Below are 22,895 nucleotides of genomic sequence, written 5' to 3'. Positions count from 1 at the left end.
AGATAAATTATAAAAGTATTATTTATGAGAAAAAGAGAAGGACGGAATAACAAAAAGAAAAAATATGAAAATCAAGTCTTTACTTAGGTACTATAAATAAAAAATACAGAACTATCATTAAACAATAAATAATCTATACATAATTAAATTGTACTTCCGCAACAAGAAACGAGGTAGATTCACTGTGCCATCCAGCACAAAAAGTCTTAAAAAGCATGAGTTTCAGTCACGTGTGTGGGCCAGCAGTGGCAAGAGTTCCGCGCGACTCATTCGAGAGAGGGCTCTAGCATCCAGGCCCATGGCTGCTGCTGCCCCATTCACATCCAAACCGAAACTTTGAAGTAGAGATGCTAGAGCTACTTCCTCCCCCGTTCTTGGATCGCGCAGACGAGGACAGGAGCCGTTGCACTGCGGCCACGAGCAGCGTTCGATGAGACGCCGCGGCGCGCAGCCCGCTCGTGTGTTACGTCCTCCAGTCCCAAGCCGCTGCTCCCAACATTTTATCGCCCGCGGCAATGAGATTCCTGACACGTTTATCGCCAACCACTCCGGTCGCGCCAACGCCCCGTGAGCCAAACAAGCAGGAGCAAAGGTCGCTCGCACATTTTTAAGGCTCGATCGTAAAGCTGACCCAGTCGCGTGCACAGCGTCCCATTGTGCCCTAGTTCTAGGTGCTCGAACGCCTTCAGCTGCGAGCTGAGCAGAATCAAACAAATACTGAAATACAAACAATGGAGTCCGAATGTGAGGATATAAACGATATCCAAAATAACATAGCCACGGCTCCTTGGGATATTTTCGAACGCAGGACGATGGAGGAGTTCCTTTCCAAAGAGTGTGACCGAGCTTGGCGACCGTGTCAGCAGAGACTCGTTTAGCCCGCGCCGGTCGGTCCAGGAACCATCCTGAGTCAGCAAGAGAGGCCACTCGAATGCCGTGAGATCGGAGCATTCTTCTCGCAGGATCAGCGTGCAGCATCACGCCCGCGCCACCGGCACTAGATCCCACCAATAGAAGTCGTCCGGAGAGACCATGTTGAATCAGTTCTGATAGCACAGATCGAACGATGTATTTTCCAGCAAATGCGAAGGTGGTGTTAAGTCGTCGATTGACGCGAGTTCCTGCCCACATGTCACTGGAACAGTAAGGTAAGAGAACGTGGTTGGATTTGTGCCAGAGAGGGTTGATATTGGGGTCTGAGGAGAGCAGTGCGGGGGCCCGTCGCGTTCGGGGCCAGCGTGAAGAGGACATGAGGCCGGGCCGACGACGCCAGCGCGAGCCGCATGATGCTGTGTCCCAGCAGTAACCCCCGCCTTCCAAGTATACCACCCAATGCTGCGTGTTGCTGCCCCGTCGTATGTAATAGCTGAAATTACAAAATATGAAGTTCTTACTTTCATCATTGTACAGAATTACTAGTTATACGGTAGGCAATTTTGAAATTTGAATGTCATTAAATGACTTGATCTCACACCATGACATGCCAGCAATAACACTCTTTATTGCTGGCAAGAAGATATGATACCAAAAGAGACAGTCGGATACTGACATCAAATTTAGTTATTTTTAGCAAAAGAGCTGGCAATATCAGTCACTATACGGTGATTGATCGCGCACCACAAGCATGTCAACGTGTGATCATTAGCTACATACCCAGCAGGAGTTCCATCGTTGCAGGTAAATGATGAATTGGTCAGCCATACCAACTTCAGGCTATCATGAGCTGCCACGCTCTCGCCAGCCACGCTCAGCACTGCCTGGAAATATCACGCAGGCGTTTAATACTCTCTCGATATGGATCAGTTTTTACAACGCTTGTGTTTTGGTGTTGCGAAATATGTGTACGAATAATAGAAATAACAAAACTGCAAAAAAAATCAAATAACATACGATTATGATAACATTAACGACAAACATGTAAAAGTAACTGAAGACAAAAAACCTAAACAAACAAGTCTATGTACAAAAATCATAGCAAATGGTTAGGGTTGCCAAGAATCACATTCAAAGAAATTGCTATAAAAATGTAGGTAAAATAATAAGAAGGTAATATAAAATATAAATGAAATGTATGTAATGGGAACAGACGTATTCTAATATGTATGTATGCAATGGATAAAACAATTGTTTACCTAAGGTTTACCTATGAAATGTTATATAAACGAAACTTCAGTGGTGGATTATCTACGTTTTCAATACATTAGTATAAATAAAAAAATCTGAACTGAAACAGAACTGGAAGGCTATGCTGAGTAAAGAAAGTACTCGCTCTTAGCTATCTAGTTGGCTTGAGGATACGCGCTGAGATTTTCGTCAAACATGTCTTAGCTTCAGTGCCCCAGGGACCTATCGTCTCCAATGAAATTAGGTTAAAAAGTTGTAAGTAAATGTCAACCAGACCCGCTTATACATAAATATTAGAAATAGTACTGTCCTATGTCCAGATGTTGTACATGATTAATGTAACTCACAAACTAGATACACTATCATCGATTAAATAGTTTCCAATACAGTCATATGTTGCAGAGAACAATAGCTGGAACTAAGTGGTTTACATTACAATATCAATAACATAAATTTGTGTGACTGACAAACTGTATCAACAGTTTTATTGGTTTTTATGTTAATTAGATCCAGTTACATACCGCAGATATTATTTTCTGCGTATTTGAATATATCACATTAGATTCATAAAAGATAAATACTTACTTATTAATAATCTACAAATTAGGTAAGACTGACATCAACAAATTAAGCATCTTTATATAACATCATGTTTTACAGATTATAAATACATATGAAACGAAATGTTCATTCCAACTAGACGACGCGATTACAGAATAAAGAGATTGATCCTAACTCTGTTATTCATAAAAATGTTGTAATTAGGTAATAATAATAATAATATTTTTTTATTTTCAAAAACTGGTTTACAGTGGTCACTCTGTTTTAGATTGATGCCTCCTTTTAAGCATTACGCCTGTGCCAGGAGACATCGCTCTTTCATTAACAACACAATTTATATTTATATGTATATAAGTATATGTACAATAAATGTGCCAAGGTTTATTACAATATATTTTTTTTAACTTAAGACTAACTTAAAATAGTGATTAATAATGATGTTTTTCTCTATATCGCCTCTTTCAGAAAACTTTCAATTTCCTCATAACTGAGCGGTTTTAACCATTCTGTTATTAAGTAATGTTTTGACTCTTTCTGTCAATGGCAAATATTATTGATAGTGACAAAACATATTTTAGCTAGCTTGGCTTAGTATTGATTAAGGACTAAAAGATATATTGTCAATGTATCTTAACGTAGAAATTGTGAAGTTGGACAAGAAAGTATTTTGTAGATAAAACAAAAAGTTCTGCGATGTTGATAAAAATTTGCACAAAACAAAAATAATAGAATTGGGATTGGAATTTGCAAACAAAAATAATAGAATTGGGATTGGAATTTGCAAACAAAAATAATAGAATGTGAAGGTAGGGGGATACTTAGAATTGGAGCTCGGCTACCAATATTTTATTCCTGGGCAGTAAGACTGCTCAAGATTATCCATCAGATCAAAACACGAATTTCAAAAACTATGCTGTATAAGAATTTGACCTATTCAGGTCAACTTTTTCAATTCCTTTTCGCTCTTGCGGAAGTCAAAGATTTCATAATCACAAGAGACCCCAAATTACTTATATCATTCCAATAAACGTAAACCAGCAGCGATCTACCAGTCTGAATCTCAGTCTGAATCACATTTCATATTGCCATATATTTGTGGAGGTGCTTACATACCTAGTTGGTACTTAGTAAGATCACAGAATAAATAATAGAATAATGCGTACACATAACGTCCAAGTGATCCAGTTCCAGTAACTGCGGCCAGGTGGGCCGCGACGGCGCGTCTTCATCGCTGCCGGCGGCTGCTAGCACGGGCACGAGGTCGCGGGCGCAGAACGCGGGCTGCAGCACACCCCATACTGACCGGCGCGCGCGCACCACTGCCGCCGCGTCGGCCTCCCAGCGCACGGTAGCGCTCCCGCTGTTTACAAAATAAAGCCTTTATTTAGAGCGAGGGCGAAGGGCCTCCGACTCGCCGCGCGGCGTCGAACCGAATAAAGGTGATCGGGCGGCTCGTTTGTGAGCAGGGGCAGGACCGGCTCCGGCGGCGAGATCAAACGCGCCGGAGATCAAAGGAGCCGCCGCGCGATCGGCATCCGTCATTATTATTATGCAAGCATTACGAGGCGCGCGTGACTCAGGCGAGAGGGCCACGCGAGCTGCGCGGGCGTCCCACCCCGCGGCGGCCCTTACATCTTCCACCCTCCACCTGTCATCGCGAGAACAAAACGACCGTGCCCGAGCCGCCGCCGGGGACCGCCTCTTTCCTCCTTGATTAGACACGCAACATGCACGCGTTATTTTTTCCATAATTTTTGCACCTTATTTAATTTTATAACTCTACGGGCTACGGGAGTCGGAGCAACTTGTTTACATTTTAAATTTGTAGTCCGAATCTAATGGGGTAACATCACGATAATGCAAATTGCAGACATTCTAATATCGTACGCATATTTTAAATATTTTAATTTTCAAAATGTTAGATAATACATATTTTGAGTCCGGTCAGTAATTAGTTACTGTTTGTTTAAATCAATATCATTATTTTGCCTTTTGAGCAAAATAACTTTAAGTACTTATTGTAGCCAAATAAGTACTTAGTGGTAGAATCAAATGAAGATAACCTCATTTGATTCTACCACTCACTTTCATTATCGAACAAGTAAAAATTGGCAATATTTAAACTGTTAAGATCGTTACGACAAACAATAACCAGTAAAAGCAGAAAGTTCCAACTGCCTTTAAGTTATGGTTCGTACTCGGTAAAAGCTTTTTTATAGAAACCCAACGTTTTGGTGTAAATCTCATTAATTTTATGGACTGGCCTTTAAGGGAAATACGGTGGAAATACATGACAAGAGGTAACATTTTCGGTCCATTACCCTTCGACTACTTTTTCCGAGAGTCGTGTTTTAAAAGGTATATGTGTCGGGTTGGTCTTGGAGGTGTCTGTACGTCGAAAAGCTAAGTATGGTTATCCGTAGATCAGTGATCCGAGGCTGGACACAAGTTAAGTAGAATATAATTGCCGGTCGGCACGGCAGGGCTCAAAGCCAGTACCTGACTGTAAAAATGCCATCATAAAGGCGAACCGCCACAATGCGCCCTTTGACAGTAGGTACCTTTATGATGCCGACTCTGATATACGACCCCGCCTCATTAAACTTATTTTATCGGCTCCCGATACTCCATCTCTCCTCAAGATACCGCGAAGTTTGAGCACAATTTAACATGTAAACAGATGTGGTTCTTCGTACGACAATGTAATAAATGTCTTGCTCCCACAGACTTTTATTTAAAAATAGTCCTTGAGTCATTTGTTGTGGGCTAATAATATTTATAAACGCCTATATGGAATAACACTATGAACAATTAAAGAGTAAGTATACCCGGCAATGGATAACCGTGGCTCAACTAGCAGGTAATACGAAATATATACATTTTCAGGACCTGGAATAAATCTCCCAAATTTCTAAACTAAGGCTCTCTCAATCAAGACCTATAAGTTCTTAATAATAAACACAACATAAACAAAGTATTTTTCTGTGCAGTTTGTAAATGAGCGCCGCTACTGCCACACGAACCAGCCGGAAAGAATAAAACCATTTAAAATATTTATTGCTTATTATTCAATCTCATTAAAGACTTAGTGGGGCGGCCCTTTTAAACCTCTTAAATATAAAAGACTATTATACATTCCATTTTCCACAATAATAAACATAATATATTTTTATTTTTAAGTATTTAATGGTTAAGTGCTACGTGTATTAAATTATCATGAACTTTAAATGTATCCTTTACAAATAAGTTACACCACGTGAAAAAAAATTGTAATTATTTTTGAAAATAGTAATGAGATGAAAAAAATATGGAATTAATTACTTAATGTTAATTATGAAATGTTAATAACATAATTATATTAAATGACACACTCGATAAGAATAGTATAAATTATCGAATTGAAATTATACAAATGAGCAATCGGACAAGTGAACAATACTGTGAAATCGCCAGTCACCTTCCGTCGAAGCGGCGGCGGCAAGATGATGGCATATTTTTTACAGAAGCTAAGCGGACTGCTACCGGCGTCCGCGCTGATTGGAACAAAAAATATGGTGGTCATTCTCCATCGATGACGTCGCGGCCGAACCTGATGCATAAAATATATATTGCATAGACATATAGGTAATTATCCCACCAAAAATATTTTCATGTAAATATTGCCAAGATCTCGTGTAGTCAACCTTCTAACTCTACATGCTTATAACTAAATCTAAGACATCTGAATTTGAAAAATTGTCTCTTCTATCTACTCGACTCTTATATTATTCATTTCCGATAGGATGTAAATGTAGACAGATATTTTAAGAGCACGATATTTGGTTTCTTTGACCACATAAAAAGGGGACCCCAGTTTGAATTTCTAAGACTGATTCTTGAAGGCAAAATCCCTGGCAAAAGACCTCCTGGCCGCCCTCGACGAAAGTGGTTTGATGACATTAAGGATCGTACCGGACTTAGATACAACCAACTGAAAATAGCAGCCCAAAGCCGCGAGGGTTTCCATATGCTGACCTCCAAACTTCAATTCGAAGATGGCACCCCATGATGATGATGATGATATTTTCCTAGTGTATCTATGCATGCACTTACGCATACGGTCTGCATAAGCGTTCGATGTGAAGTTAAACCCGGTGCTGTGACCGCGGGCCCTATATTTTCTGGCTATTTATGTGCACCTATTATTTTCTGGCAGATTTCCAAAATTTGAAATTGATTTTGTGCGTTCTTTTTTTAATACATGTATGTGATTTTTTTAGTTATCTTACTCGTATTTGATTTTTTGGAGGATGCAGAAATTGTGCGTCAATTTAGAATAAATCACTTTCAATATAACATCAATTTTTGAAATTAATTGTTTGATCTTAAAAATGGCTTTTGTTGATTTTTATTTGTTATTTGTTTGTTAATTGTAGTAGTATTTAACTGGGATAAGCATAGGTGGTGGGTGGAGTTGCTTACTTTCTTCATAGCGTGACATATCTGTTACCACGTTACGCGCGTCTCTTTAATTTGTATTTTATGAGTGCGCTTGCTGATAAAGACGTTTTTAGCACGCGTTGATGTCGTTTTCCAAAAATATTATTTCTCTTTTTTACCTACTACACCTGGTGTAAACGTCTATTGTTTTAGGGGTCTTGGATTCGATGCCCAGACGCAAAAATGTGCGCTGGTGTTTCGTTGTCATCCGATTACCAAGTCAAACTTTTTATTTTGTATACAATACATATACTGCATTTATTGCCCATGGTCTTATTAAAGTATTGAACGTCCGTTTTTATTCTTTTCAGCTAGCTCTTTGCGTCGTCATTACCTGGATGTAAACCATGCAACGAGTTTCTTGGAAATTTAAACGGAGCAGTTTGCACAACCTTTTCCATCTCACCACTAACTGATACATCTCATCATAGACTAGAGAGCAGGGCTCGCAGACTGCGCTCCAGCCAATTTATCGAGTATTGTTGACAGCTATTTGTCAACCACAACCATTTGTCAGTCAAATCTATCTACTTATTCCATGATTCAGGAATGTCACAATCATACAGAGTTGGAATTGATGTGCCAACTAGGTCTATATAAATGTGAAAATACGAGCAAAATCTACAATACGAGTGCTCAGTCGGAACTAAAGCGGTATATCCCAAGAATGGTAACATAAAAACCATTTACGAATGGGTAAGTATCGTACGTGCACAGCTCCCTGCGGGCGCAGCCTCCAAATCACAATAAATCTGAACCGATAAGTAGTCGGGAGATTGTCGGCGCGGCGCGATCAAAGGCCGACTTGAAAGGCGCCGCCGGCCGGCAACATGTTTCATTTGACGCTGTTTCCATCGTAGATATATATAAGCTTGCTGTTTCCACAAACGACCGTTACGACTGATTGCACCTTTGTGAACTGACATTTTAATTCATTTGATTTTTTTATAAGATTAAACTGTGACAGAGGACGATCTAAAACTAAGTTTATAAGTATTTCCAAATGATAATTGCCTTTGCTCATTAAGTAATTCCATGGCGATTCTTATTTATTTTTAATGTTTACGATGTGCTGGTGGACTTAATTTCAAGTAAATTATTGACGCCAATAAGTGATGTACAGTCAACGCCAACAACCTACCTACCTAACAATACATAGCAAACTCGCCGCTATTACCGCGTCATAGAGGTTCATGCAGGGTAACTTTATGTGCTGTTGACTGTACCTGTATATCATCCTAAGAATATTTATTTTAACTTTTATGACTCCAGATTCCCGTATTCCTGGTAGGCTCTGGTAAACAACTCTAGTGGTAATCTGCCCGGGTCGAACATTCCAACCGGCTCTTCGTGTCGTTTGTCTATTCAACGTTTTTGCCATATCAATTGTGCGCAGGGTGTTTTGGAAAGTATAATTAGAAAACAATAACACAACGTTATATGAACTGTTTTCCACGGTCGGATTGTAAAATGAATGGCGCACCAAACTCTGAAAGTATTTATAATAGTTCAATCGCCATCTCCACGGTTATCTTGGGAGTGCTGAAACGATAAGATTGTCCTTGTGAGCTGAAATTTGGCACCAATAACTTTTTTCGGCATGGAACGCTCATTATAAAAGTTTTATTTCTATTGCTTTTTTTGGTATGTACATTTTGATTTTAATTTATATCAAAATATTCATCTATTGCGACTATGAAAACTGTGAGATAATAAAAAAAATGTTTTTAATTAGAACAAAGAAATGTTTGATTTTTGTACTAATGTAAGACTCTGTTAGCAAGTTTTTGATTGAAACTTTGCTTGAGTTTTGTCAGTAGAGTAGGTAAAATAACAATTCTGATTCATATAAAACAAGATTTTTTAATCAGTAATAAATAAATGTTTCAAAACTTTGAAATGACAGTAGACACGGAACCCAGTACAATGCACTGCAAACAATATACTTCCTTATATAATAATATATTTATCGTTCAAACAAGAATGCTTTTAAATACAAAAACACTAACTTCTGAAGAACGGGATATTAAAGAACAAAAATAACACTGAGTAAATGTTGCGACAGAATAAAATAAATTAAGGCACTTTTGTCTATCACAGACGAAGCTACTAATGATTATATTTACTAATTAAATACTTGTATAAAATACAATATTCTACTCATTATGCGACTACTGTATTGCTATTTACAATTTTTATTACTCTCCTAATATTTTTTAATCGCCAATCCGAAAGACATTTTCTACAGTAATAAACCCCTTCGACGTTATATATATTATTGGTACAAAAATATACAATTATTATGCGTAGTTGCAACCAATAAAACATGTGTTATTATTAATTTGAGATCGTAGCCAAAAATAAACATCAACGTTTTCTATAAATTGATGTTCATAAAATTAATACAACCGACCAGAAATAGACAAAAACTTTGAAAAGATTCCTTGGAATGGAGAAGTTTTTGTAATATTTAAAGTCCTTAATTTCAATCTGCCAAAAACAATATACCTACATTACATATCCACATGTACTGATTTATTCAGTCTAATTTTATTACCAAAAAATTTACCACTAAAACAAACAACGTTACTACTTTCATATTACAACAGAATTATTTAACAACACATCACTTTAAGGCCTAACTTACATGTTTTGGTATATCAAAAGTTGGTAAGGTAATATTAAAAGTTTCAGTTCCCTTTAGAAAAGGCCACGAGTATACATCACTATCTAATTACCTCGCTTATGGCTGATAAACGGGTGTTCAATACGCTCCGAAAAAAATCCATTGCTGGTTTTAGCAGCGGAAATCGGAAGAGTAACCAAAGCAAAGCATAGTAAAGCACGAATCTCCCCAAATTGCTGTAAAAATCAGCCTTTAAACTTTTCTCTCATCATATACATTATTTAAATATGAATCTCTAATCCATGTTTTAAAAAAACATGTGGTTCTTTTTTACAACAACGGTCCATACCTACAACAAAATTAGCAGTATTAAAATTAGTAGTATTTGATACTGGCGTAAATGATTTTATTCAACCGAGCGAGAAGAATTTTTGGTTGGGCATCTTTTGCCTTTGTTTCTTGAGGAATTCTCGTGCTTGTTTATCACCTTGTCGCGATTCTAAGGCTTTTATGGCATCACCGTCTGAAAAAAAGACACAGAAAAATGTAAACGTAACATCGGGATGGAATATCTCAGCGAGCAAGCGGGCCTTAAAATACCAATATATACTCTGATATTTAATTTAACTAATACAAAATGTAAAAAAATAACAGATCATTAGAAAAAAGAATCAAGAGGGCGTAGAGTAATTAACATTCACACAAAAAATAAATTAATATTTACTTTTGTATGAAAGATATTGTTGCCGCTAAATGTTAGCAATCTAGTCTTTTCTATACACGTAAACGGGCAAATAGGCATGCGGCGCAGCAAATGGACAGCGCAAAGCGCTACCTATGGACGCCTACAACAAAAACAACAAAATGCACACATACAAACTACGCAATGTTCGTGTATTCGCGTCAGAATTCGGCGTTAGTGTGAAACTGGCATTGAAAGAACTCAATGTTGTAGTTTTGCGAGGTTTAGTATATTTATTTACCAATGCTGTTTGGCCTGGAGATCGGCAAATGTTGCTGCGGCAGACTGGATATGGGAGCGGGGGTGTCTGGTACTTCGCTGAAATGGAGGTAGGCCTCTCCCACGAACGTGTTGCTGACGCTGAACATGTCCTTGTCTTTAATTAAGAAGTGCAGCAGACCATCTGTCGTGTTCCGCTGCTCGTGAGATAGAGGTCTAGAAGGAAAATAAAGTAAAAAAAAATATTTTGTATAAAATATCTATTGATAAATAGATTCAATAATTTTAATGGCGATACATAAAACAGATCTACTTACATTAGAAACATTTCATCGTACAATGGGAAGAGATTCTTGTTGTGCGTCTGAGTTTTGGGCTTCACAATATTCGCGAAAGTGTCTTCAGGTAGCAACATGCACCGCACGTAGGAATCGCATAAACCTGTAACATTGCGTTAATAGTATCATTGGTGAAACATTCTAATTTATAGCAAACATTACTAGGAATATAACTCAACCAACACCATCACAAAGCGAAAGTTTCTGATAGAAATCCCTCATCAATCAGTTACACAGATTAATTTTATATAATATGTTGATGCCATTCTAAATTTATGCTAAAATTCATTACGATCAGCACACTAACAAATTTTAACTATTATCTTCAGCCTCGACCTCCACACAAATAACTGTAAGCTCACCGTTAGAATCTGTGGGCACCAGATTCCTAGCGTTCATAATTTCAACTTTCAAGTTGTCATCTATAAACTGCGCTCGTACGGTCAGCAGCCCCATCTTGGGTTCCGTGACGGCCTGTTGTTCCTGCCACCTCTCTAAATGGTACTGATGGATCAGCTCCCTCGTCTCCATGCCGTGGATCTTCAGCAAATACTCGACCCGCTTCAACGTGTCTGACGTAAAAGCCTCTTTGCTGTCTTGTCGGAATGATTGTATCATTATTTTCAAACACTCGTGCAGATTTGAAAAGAACGACGGCGGTCTACGTTTCTGTAATTCGGATATTTCATATTAATAACTTTTTTAGTTTAACGACGCATTTTTAACAAATATAACATATTTTAGCATTGCAGAACATTACACTGTTATCTTTTTACAAACATCATATTCTTGCAGATCAGAAATGCCTAGGTACTTAAAGAAATAGGGAATTTACAAATTGAGATAATCATTTACCCAGTATCAAAACTAAATATTAATATAAACATATTTCCCTTTTTTCTTAATTTTTATCTCCACCATATACATATATACATATAAAATGAAACATTAAACCATTCCCACCATGCATAATTCCCAATATCCACATACCGTATTTAAAATATTTAAATATAGGTACTTATAATATTTTTTATATCAACTTTAGTATCAATAGAAGAATCATGCTTTTACATGCATATAATTATGATACCAATTTGGTGGTGGTAAATTTAATACACAAATAAAATCGTTTAAAATTTTAACAGTATTCAAACAATTTCAAGTCTACGCACTTGTAACGTAATATCAATTCACAATAACTATAACACTAAAATTCATTGAGCCATTCGTACTACATTGCTCGACAACATAATACTATGGAATTATGCGTATAAATAGGCTAAACTAAGGGTATGAAAACTAAAATAATTCTAGGGAAGCATTGCAAACACTTCATAAATACATTAAACATAACAACATTCTAGTAAAATATTACAAAATTGCCGCTTGAAAAATTATTTAAAAATCAACGAAAATAGTTTTTATGGCAAAAATAGGTAAGTAGTAATCTTAAAAAAAAAAATAAATAAACGAAACAAAAATTCTATATTTAAAAACAAAAATGAATCGTGAATGTTGTCATGTTGTCCACTATACAAAAAGCGATGTGCTATCTGAATGTTTGTTTACCGCGACCAGGAAGGCGGCCGTCGCCTTGCTCAAGCGGAGCCCCTTAAACAAGGCTACCTTGGGCCTGCGGTTCTGAACAACAATAAATGGATTAGCGAGTGTGGTGCCTGCTGAGTGCCCACTCTATCAGGGTGATTTAGTATCCCATTCGAACATGTTTTTAAAAAGCAATGGAATAATGAAAAAAAAATTAGCATAGCATGTAATATATGTTAACTCAAGTATTTATTAACGAATTAGATACTCTACCACCACAAATGTGATATAAAGGCATGAAAATAGAATGTTTTCTGTCATGAACGTTCATAGTACTTTACGGTCATTCAAAAATGTTATACAAATTATACCAGTGGATACTTCTAGCTAGGTATCTAAACAGTGGAAGTGACGTGCATATTGTTTGCAACCGCGTGCGTGCGATACAAACAACTTTATTTACCCGAAACAAGACTGAACTATCGTTATAGCCGGGGAAAACTTTATTTCTTTCGAAATATCTACGCCTATACAAGCGAATACGGGTGGCGAGAGTTTCTTTCTACAAAATGAAAATTATTGGTTAATTTGATATGTGGATTTCGTAAAATATTTTACACACTTAACAATTCTATTAACAAAAATAATCTGAGCAAAAGTAATGCGATTAAAGTATATAAATGTTTTCTATCACAAAATATATCACGAAATCCAATGTTAATAATGAAAAGAAAATTAAAATGTTAATTACTCATACACAAATCACAGAATAGCAGTTGTTAAATATAAAAGATTATAAAAAATATATTATAATACACATTCAAGTTCACAGCTATTAAAATCTCACCTCTAGGTTAGATTGGATGAGTTCATACAAAACATCGCCTAGCTGTTCCCAGACTATATCTAGTGTTCTAGAGAAGTTCTCGTTGTTAAGATGTTGGTACAGAGTGTCGAGGTTGGCCTCGATATAGCGCATGACGCGGTCCATACTGGAGCAGTCCTGGTGCAGGAGTTCCGCGCCTTCTAGTAAAAGGCGAGTAATGGACGGCATCATCTGGCAACGGAAGATAATGATCGCTCAACAATGTTATTTTTACTGATAGAAATGTTTTGTTCATACTAAATTATATTTAAAGAGCACAAAATTTTTTGAAATCTAATTTTATGATAAAATATGTTTATAACCATTTTGCTTACCACCAAAGACCTATATGGTATAGTCTATGGACGACTTGTGAACATTAATGATATTGATAGATAATGGTACTTACTCTTTTGACCATCATAGCGAGCAAATCGACGATATTATTTTTCACTGTATCAATCGCGTTACTTATGACATTATGTAAGGTGTCTTTGCATCTGAAAAGGAAATGCAAATATTAATTAGAGACTGAATATAAATAAATTCATTAAATATAAATGTATTAAATAACAATATGAAATATATATTACGCTGAGCACGCTGATATTCCAATTTCTAATCCGGATTTTATAGCAGTTCATCCAATGAATTTTGCGTAACTTATTACCGCTCCTAGTTGGAAAAACTTTCTCACAGCATGGAGAAATTTGCGCAATATTAGCTATGATTTTTATTTGATATTAATTATTGTTATAATTATAATTTTTCACTTATAATCTTTTTTATTGAAATGTGTGTGTGTTAGTACACAGACCTTTGTGCTTCAGTAGGCGTCCTGGCCTCGCACATCTTCTCGATGATCTCGTCCATGCCCAGCTCCTCGGCGAAGGGCCGCAGACTCTGCCGCACGTAGTCAATGTTGTTGATGGCCGCGCACCACTCGGACGTGACCTCGAAGCGCTCCTCGTAGACCGTGCAGACCATTCCCACGCCGTGCACGCGCGCCGCCATCTTCTCCGAGTAGAACACGCAGCAGCGGCAAATATCCTGCCAACGACATTTTTTTTTACTTCCCTGGCTGATGGCTGATGACCCGAAAATGAATCTTGTTAGAAAATGATGCGAGTCCCATAATCTTCTTTTCTGCGCTATGGTTTAGTTTTTATTTTTTTTTACATTCAAAATTTTAGATGTCAAAACTAAGGTTCGGATGCTTCCACAATCCACACATTAGTGACAAAAATTTAAATTATCAGTATTTTGTATTTGTTCTTTAATGAGGTAAATAAATTCTGAGCCATGTAATAAAATTACGTATTTAAAAACCTTGACTGAATGAACATGACCTTTAAAAATTCCCGTTCGCGATATTTGTAAATGCATAATTATATATTTGTAGGCAAATATATAATTATGCATTATAAAAGCACTAAAATGTTCACTTACATCAATAATTTTGGCCACAAAAGTGTAACAACCCTCAACATCGGGCCAGGCCAGTTGTTGCCAGAAAATTTTAATTTGATAGAATATCGCAAGGGTGTCCACCCCTGAGCTGCTATATTTCACGTTGGCATCCACAGGAACCAAGTTATCAAGTTCTACGGCCTTTTCCACTCTAGTCAGAGCCTTGTAAGCTGCGATTTCCAACCACTGTGCAACTCCGCCGAAAAACCAAGAGTGGAACTTCGATATGGCGTAAGAGCTCCAATCCGTTTCGTTCAAACCTTGACCTAACCTGAAAGAGGAAGATAAAATATGCTACTAATGAAAACGATTAGATTTAAGAGAGCTAATTTAGTTTTAGAAAAATTGTCTACAGATTGTCTAGATTCTAGACTGTTTCTTAAACAAGGTTACATTTTTTTTTCTTTTAGAACGATTGATACTTTTTTAAACTTAAGTTTTTACTTTCAAATCTGAAAGTAAGGTGAAAACGACATTTTTACGCCGCTAAATGCGGTAACTGTCGGAAGTTCAACTACATTTTTTGTATTTAATTTAATAATTACATTTTCTCATCATTGTTTAATTTCAAGTTTTGTTTTTTCACTTTGTACCAAATAAATAATTTTTATTTCTTTCTTTTTGTTTTTACTTAAGGTGCATGTAACGTTTGTAAGTAAGTAAATAAAAATATTTTTGCAGTTAAACGGTTATTAGCCTGAACATTGATACTCACGTCAAAAACCTCTGCAAGGTAAGATACAGCTGGAACAGAGTCGTGCCCATCGCCAGTGGCTCATTCGCCATCTTGGGGTCCCCCAACCTCGTCTCCCCATTGATCCCCCCCGCCAAATGCACGCTCTTGGTCGACCCCCCCTCGTCGTATTGCAATCTTTTCAGACTTTTGCACACCTCCTTCGCTTCCGGCTCCACGAGCGATGCTATTTTCTGCTCGTATAAACCGTATAAGGCTTTGGAGTACGGGAAATTCATTGTTCTGAAAATTTTATGACGGAATAATAAGTATCTAAAGAATATTTACTATTTCTTCCGGACAAAATAAGTAAAACCTAAATTTTAGCCTAAAGTACGTTTCTTAAACCGCGTGTTTAAGCCCTCGACCACGTTTCGGGCCTAAACATACACCCTCGTTGGAATCTGTTACTGTCTCTCCTCCGTGTACGTACATACAAATGTTATATTGAATTAACGTTTACTGTACTTACTCGATAAATATTCTGTCGTAGTATTCCAGCGCCCTCTGCAAGTCTGAGCGCACCAACTGTATCACTCTAATTAGATGTTCCAATCTGGACTCTTCCGTCTTCTCCTTGCATTCGTTATTGTCTAAAATATGCACGAACCAATCAGAAGCACCTTGGATCACAGCTTGATTTAAAACTTCAAAAATATCTAATTTCTTCCCTTCATTTCTCAACCATCCGTATGAATTTACAGGGAATAAGTCTACGCTTTCAGGTGGATCCAAAATTGATAAATTGTATAATATGTGTAGGACTTCCCTGAGCGTTTTCATGGCGGTTTTCTCGCCCGCGGTCTTTTTTCTCAATTTTCTTATGTAGCTGAAGCAGGTCGGTAGCAACTTCTTTGCTCCATCCCAGAACAGTTTGACTTCTTCTTCTTTTATTAGACCTGGAATAGTAAAAACGCCTATTTTGTAATTCAAATGTTTCCATTATGAGATCTCGTATTATGAACGGTTCGATTGGATTGGAAGTAGGTACTTGATAAGTGGAAAGAAAAAAGTTTTTATACAGCATAATTATCCTACAAGTATTTCTCTTGTTGCTTCTCAAGACAGGGCCCTTGAGAAGCAATAAAAATACTGACAATAACCTTTCTTATATTTATTTTAAAGTTTTTATTTATTAAAATATGACGTGTACAGTATTAGTGCAATCAATTCAAGCATTCTTGCTTTGTCAATAGTGTTACCCAATTACTGAGAATCTTAGCGTTTGATAAAAAAAATTCTCGCAATATTTGTTTTTACTATAACTTCTCAACGTTGGGTTATTCATCCTTAGCGGTACCCGATAAAAAGATGGTCCCAGCTTTACAATACAAACATACCAGATTGCAGAGGTTTTGTGATCTTCTCCAACAGCTGAGTGAAGAGCGCGAAGCTGAGCGGGTGGTCGACGGTGACTGCGCAGTACACGGCCCACTGCGCCAGCGCGTTGTCGCTCGCCGACAGCCCGCTCTGCGCCGCGTGCTGGATTATCACCGCCTCGGCTGCAGCGCTAAAGTTGCCGCACCACCAATATGGCGCGACCTACCAAAGAAAACGGGATTGTCAAGTAATTTAATTATTTTTGCCACAATCTCACACAAAACAATACTATAAAATGAGTAAAATTAAAAACAAACAGAAAATATTTAAAAAAATGTAGCAATAACAGTAACCTTAGAGTTTTCCAGCTCGTGCAGCAACAGTATCCTGAGCAGATGGCGATGTTCCTGCGCCGCGACCTGCGCGTTCTTCTCCGAGGAGAACCCCAGCCGCACCTTCACCACGCCCTGCCTACGCAGTTTGCTCTTCTTGCTCAGGTTGAACCACATCGTCATGCCGTTCGCGGGGATCGACTGAAATTATTGTTTTAATAAAACGTTTGTTTAAGCACAATATCTTTAAAAAACATATTGTCTTAGTTTAAAGAATAAAATGGCCTGCAGTAAAAAACTAAAATTATTCTATATTATATTATTTCTTTCACAAAAAGAGAAATGTTGAACTATAATAATATTTAGATTAAATTAAATCTGATCTAAAATAATATTTAGTCCATACAAGATACATGATTGACTTCCACAATGGCAATCTGTGAAAGTACTGAAAAAACTTCATGAAACTTCATGAAAAAACTTGTAACAAAATACGAGTGTAGAAACTCCTGAAACAATCAATAATGAATATATGTATAATAATACAAATTAATGCAAGCAAAAAAAGGTAAAGCTGCAGAGAAGAGCATCAAATCTATAGGTATAGCGCACATTCAAATCAATTGTAAAAATCCATCTATATTTAAAGGGGAAATATTCAATGGAACAATATGTATTTTCCATTTGGTCATGTTTACATTGAAATCTTAAATTTTGCAGTAGGTACCTACTACACATATTTACTTCTATCTGTGCTATGCAAAACATAACTTTAGGTGACCAAGTATTTAATAACATAGATAAGGAGAATGCTGCGGTTATATAAGGAAAATGTTATGTCTGAACTGTTTATTTAAGCAATTATATTTTTGTAAACATTGCCAGTTGGCACAACAAAGGAGTTAAATAACAACCGCTCTGTAGTAGGCACAAAATTTACCACAAATATGTCTAACATGTGATATGGATGGATATTTTCTTTGTGGACTATGCTTGAATATCACTATTTTGTCACTATCAAAGGGCACTATTTTGTTAGTACTAACAATTTCACGTTTACATACTTAGCTTAGCTAATTATGCATTTTAGATACATTACAAATTAACTTAGCTATCATTTTCGTAATGACCGCTCTAGAACTATCTTAAAAAATTCATATACCTAATTATTTTAAAGTGCAATATGAAAAATATGCTTTTTATTAGTTTGTATTATTTCCTAGGTAGATATTGAGAAAGACATTTATGTTAAAATACCTTTTGAGAAAATGTAAGCCATCTTGTATGTAGATGGATGAAATACAATTTATACTTAGACCTAGTAGAGAAACAATTGCATTTGGATGTAATTTGTACAATCAACAGCACATCAACCTACTCAAATTAATTGCAAACTCGCCGCTATCACCGCGCTATAGAGATTCACACAGGGTAACTTTATGTGCTGTTGACTGTACTAAACTTCTAAGTAAAAAAAATATTTATTATTCATGTTTATTATATCCAAAATCACTCACATTGAGCGGTATATTGGCGGTGCCTATGAGCTCGTTGTCGTGTTTCCCGGTGGACGCAGTGATAGCTATCTCCTTCATCAGCTTCCGCAGACCTTTCACACCCTTCACGTCAAACAGCTTCGTCATCTTCTCCTTCACTGTTTCCGCCGGGTCGAAGTCCCTGTAGAATGTTCAATTTCGCTTATGAAATCAAAAACGCCTTTGTTAATATCTTAGACTTCAACTATTTACAGCTGCAGAGCGGTCCCCTGATGCGATAACGTTTACTTATCAAAATATTCAATCATATTTAGGAATTATTTCATGTTAAAGGTCTAATATACATTACTGTGCTATTTAGGAGGGAATGTTTTTCTTTTAATTTTAACTGAATACATATAACTGCTGGGCCTATTTCAGATTGTTCAGATGGTTTTGTCAGACTTCAATGAGTAGCTGCTTGCTTACATTCTATTTTCGTTTGGTTAGCCCAGATTTACTAAAGGCACTACTACATTTCGACAACTACTCTATTAGTGTCACTACAAACCAGTTAATACTCTAGTTAGAGGAGTTTATGAATCATTCCAGTTTCCGATACTGACCAGACTTCCAAACACAGCGAGTCCTCGTGCAGGTTGCTCGGCATCGGCCTGAAAGTAAACAAATAGTTATTCGGCCTGGACGTAAACAAATGTTATTAGCAGCGTGCGCGCAACTAATTGCAACAACTTACTTCCCGTTGCTGTGCCAAAACCAAGGGCACGGCTATTATAATTCTGTTAGGTTTTGACTAAATTCAGAATAGTTCATATCAATATGAAACAATAGTTATAGATGGGATATAGTTTTACAGTGGACCAAATGGTAGTAGACCAAATAGTAGTTTTAGCTTGAAGGATTATTAATATAATTTATGATAACTTAACCTTTATAGTGTTAACGACAAAAAATGAGAGCTTAAACACCGAAAATAACTTAGCAACGAGAATTCTACAGCGAAATCACTTTTTATAAAATAAATGCCCTGGAATGAATTTGAAGAGGTCTTTCAGTTTATTTCTTTCAATTGAAAGCAAATTTTATGACCATCCTCATTGATGGATGGAACACATTGCATGGTACAAAAACATTTTATTAGGTATATTTACAAGTCGTAATACTGTGACGCAATAATACGCAGCAACATATATCTTGTAGCTACTATCGCAACTAATATTATAAATGCGAAAGTAAGTTTGTTTGTTTGGTACCTCTTCACGAATTATCTACTGGACTGATTGTTATGAAATTTGGTACACGAGTAGAAAATAACCTGGAATAATACATAGGGTACTATTTATTCCGAAATTCCTACTGGAGCGAAGCCCCAGGTCACAGCTGGTATTAGCGACATATTACATGGTACATACATGATAATTTATGATAATGAATATTAGGTACTGTTGTACTGGACAGATTGGGAAGAACCCTATAACATCATACAGCATAAAATATTGTGAGTGGGCTTCGGATCGTTATCAAGGATCACCTCGATATATTGAGAGGAATCAACTTCAGAAAAAAAAATACTTACAAAGAAAAATGTTCTTCCCACACCGGATTCAAAGTAGTAGACTTCACAGACGTATTGTATCTGTGTGCTGTATTCGACATGAGGTATATGGTGACGAACGGATCGCTCATGCCATTAGGGTCTTTCGGCATTAAGTCTTTGGCTTCCACCACCTCGACATTTAGCATAAGTTCTGGAGGTTCCTTCGCCTCGGCTGTAGTTAGAAGCTGCGTATGCTTGTCGTTGGTAATTTTGAACGCTTCCTGCACGTACGACAGCATGGCTGTCTGCCCCACCTCACCGGACGCATCGCAGCCTCCGACATTGTGCAAGATCTCGTATAGTATCTCAAGATATAGTTCATCGATCTGGAACAAACAGCTGGAATTTAAGCATTGCAGTAATAAAAATATTAAGTCAGATACTTATATGCTGGTTTCACTAAGATCCTAATCCGTCGCTAGAAAATTTTGACACAAAGATCAACAAAGACTTCCACGCGCGGTAGATGTTAGAAAAAATACAAATGTAGTGCATAGTTTTGTACGTCAATTTCTTCAAATAATATTTGTAATGTGAACACTAATTAAACCTATTGTACAATTAATTAAGACATGTAAAACGGTATTATATACCAATAAGTTAAATGAAAATAAATACCGAGGTGTCATAGTAATATCTTAAATTCATCGACTTGTTACTGAACTTGCATACAACTGCTCCACAGTCTACAGCCCTAACGACTGAACAGAGGGTGCCGTAACCACGGTACTACCGGAGTCAAACGAACACGCGACCAAGTTGAATGGTCACGACAGGAAGAAGCGCCACGGTACATCGCTGCAACACTCGACACAGCCCGGGTTACTGCGCCGTCGTGGGAAACTTATTGATCAAACCTCTGGTGGTGTTTTCAATTTGTCGGTAGATAAGACATTGAATAGACTTAGCCTGTCTTTGACTAACAGAACGGATGGATTCCTTACTACAGTCATACCAGGATGATTGTACCTATTCGTTAACAAGCCAGTAAAGTACCTACCCATAGGTCGATGACATCATGAAGTCAATAAAAGTTTCGGCAATATAGTCCACCATTATAGCGGACCACTATTCAATAGCCGTTAAAATTTGGAGTAGTTAAGTCATCAATCAACCGAACTGTTCATTTTGAATTTAAAATTTAATATTATGAAGTTTTGAAATGCTACGTCTGAATAAGGTACCTACTATATAAAGCCTAATCGTGTCATGAAATTATAAGTGGCTGACCCGGTACATAACTCCAATACTATACAATGTTTCTTTGGCTACATAAGATCTATAAGTTAGTATGCCAAAAACTGTTAAAAATATAATATTTTTTAAATACTTTTTAATAGCTGGGTGCAATAAGGGCAGCAAGCATCATTGGATTAGACTGATGTCCGTTTTTGCAATTAATAGTAGTACCTACATATCGTTATCTTAACATTTGAGACTGTTTAGTCACTGTGCTGCACCACAACTTTTAAATTGTACCACAGACTTTACAAGTACTTATTATTTTACTTTTCCGTCGTATAAAATCTATCTCTACGAGTATTCACGTTTTTTCACTAACTAATAGCAAAATAATCATTTTATATATAGCTCTTATATAAAAACACAATTTGAATATATCCTGGGATCCACTGGGAAATTCACGTTAAGAAAAGGATCGAAGATTGTGTTTCCATCATACATACAGTCATAGACTGGATGATCAGACTGGTTTGTCTCTCCAATAGTTCCTTCTTAATACCCCTGAACTTAGTCCTCAGGGTTCCAGTCCCTGTAACGCCTTTCATTTTGACAACTGCACTACACTGCTACACTGCACGCACCACACGCATAATGTACATTCACAAAACTTCGCGCGCTAAACTTGAAAATTTATGCAACGATCTGGAAGATGCAGGAGCGAATTGAAACGGAAATGTGAAATGTATTTGGTGGGAGTCAGATCTACACTGCTGAGTCGGCCGGCGGGACTCGCTGCTGCTCAAAGCCAAATTCTATTTTTGCAAGGCGCCGCCAACACGAATACAAACCCGAAACAATAAAAAAAAATGCCCAAACTTCTTGTCTTGAACGACTTCCGATAAAGAAATGACAAAGCTCAAGCTTTTAGTCACACCTTTCAGTTCACAAAATGAGAAAATTATAGCTACACAGCTTTACATCCATACCTACTCGTCACGTCATAATAAACTTGGTATAGATACTTATATCAATGGGAAAAGTCCTTGTGGAACTCGTAAAAGTCGTATTTTTTCTTCTGACGTCTCGATATCATTCGATCGCATTAATGCAGATGCTAATGGAGGGTTTGGATTTATGAATCGCTTTAGCCACAAGCGTAAAACTATAAAGCAGTATATTAGCTGAAGTTTTATGGATTAAAATGTTCCAGCCAGGCAATAAAAACTAGCATATTAATCTTTATCCATTCGATCTGCCTCGTTATAG

The 22,895-nt window shown here is 37.0% G+C and overlaps 2 protein-coding genes across 9 annotated transcripts in view; both read right to left on the bottom strand.

The window, feature by feature from the left end:
• Nucleotides 1-65: 65 nt before the first annotated feature.
• On the bottom strand, nucleotides 66-4,126 carry Notum (notum). Its single transcript, XM_053748478.2, has 3 exons — nucleotides 3,849-4,126; nucleotides 1,654-1,757; nucleotides 66-1,366 (listed from the first exon to the last, which is right to left on the bottom strand). Exons 1-3 carry the CDS (start codon nucleotides 3,912-3,914, stop codon nucleotides 223-225), a joined length of 1,314 nt encoding a protein of 437 aa, XP_053604453.1. The 5' UTR covers nucleotides 3,915-4,126; the 3' UTR covers nucleotides 66-222.
• A 4,881-nt stretch (nucleotides 4,127-9,007) lies between these two features.
• stac (staccato) overlaps nucleotides 9,008-22,895 on the bottom strand; it is a 31,385-nt gene continuing 17,497 nt past the window's right edge. For 4 of the 8 annotated variants that reach the window (XM_053748354.2, XM_053748352.1, XM_053748357.2 and 1 more), the window contains 16 exons: nucleotides 20,427-20,773; nucleotides 19,456-19,503; nucleotides 18,872-19,031; nucleotides 17,376-17,555; nucleotides 17,043-17,244; nucleotides 16,175-16,601; nucleotides 15,685-15,945; nucleotides 14,949-15,240; nucleotides 14,317-14,549; nucleotides 13,909-13,999; nucleotides 13,482-13,691; nucleotides 12,659-12,730; nucleotides 11,452-11,758; nucleotides 11,069-11,192; nucleotides 10,774-10,967; nucleotides 9,008-10,313 (listed from right to left, as the gene is read on the bottom strand). In XM_053748354.2, the coding sequence (XP_053604329.1) occupies nucleotides 10,201-10,313; nucleotides 10,774-10,967; nucleotides 11,069-11,192; nucleotides 11,452-11,758; nucleotides 12,659-12,730; nucleotides 13,482-13,691; nucleotides 13,909-13,999; nucleotides 14,317-14,549; nucleotides 14,949-15,240; nucleotides 15,685-15,945; nucleotides 16,175-16,601; nucleotides 17,043-17,244; nucleotides 17,376-17,555; nucleotides 18,872-19,031; nucleotides 19,456-19,503; nucleotides 20,427-20,773 (3,261 nt within the window). In that variant the 3' untranslated portion in view covers nucleotides 9,008-10,200. Of the gene's footprint in view, nucleotides 10,314-10,773; nucleotides 10,968-11,068; nucleotides 11,193-11,451; nucleotides 11,759-12,658; nucleotides 12,731-13,481; nucleotides 13,692-13,908; nucleotides 14,000-14,316; nucleotides 14,550-14,948; nucleotides 15,241-15,684; nucleotides 15,946-16,174; nucleotides 16,602-17,042; nucleotides 17,245-17,375; nucleotides 17,556-18,871; nucleotides 19,032-19,455; nucleotides 19,504-20,426; nucleotides 20,774-21,065; nucleotides 21,111-22,132; nucleotides 22,399-22,895 lie in introns of those variants that run through there. The other 4 variants (XM_053748353.1, XM_053748358.2, XM_053748359.2 and 1 more) reach the window with 3 other exon arrangements.

The sequence above is a fragment of the Plodia interpunctella genome, chromosome 8 (genome assembly GCF_027563975.2).
Source record: "Plodia interpunctella isolate USDA-ARS_2022_Savannah chromosome 8, ilPloInte3.2, whole genome shotgun sequence".
NCBI classification, from domain to species: Eukaryota; Metazoa; Arthropoda; class Insecta; order Lepidoptera; family Pyralidae; genus Plodia; species Plodia interpunctella.
Note: the sequence above shows the minus strand (reverse complement) of the source record. Positions and strands in the feature narration are given on the sequence as shown.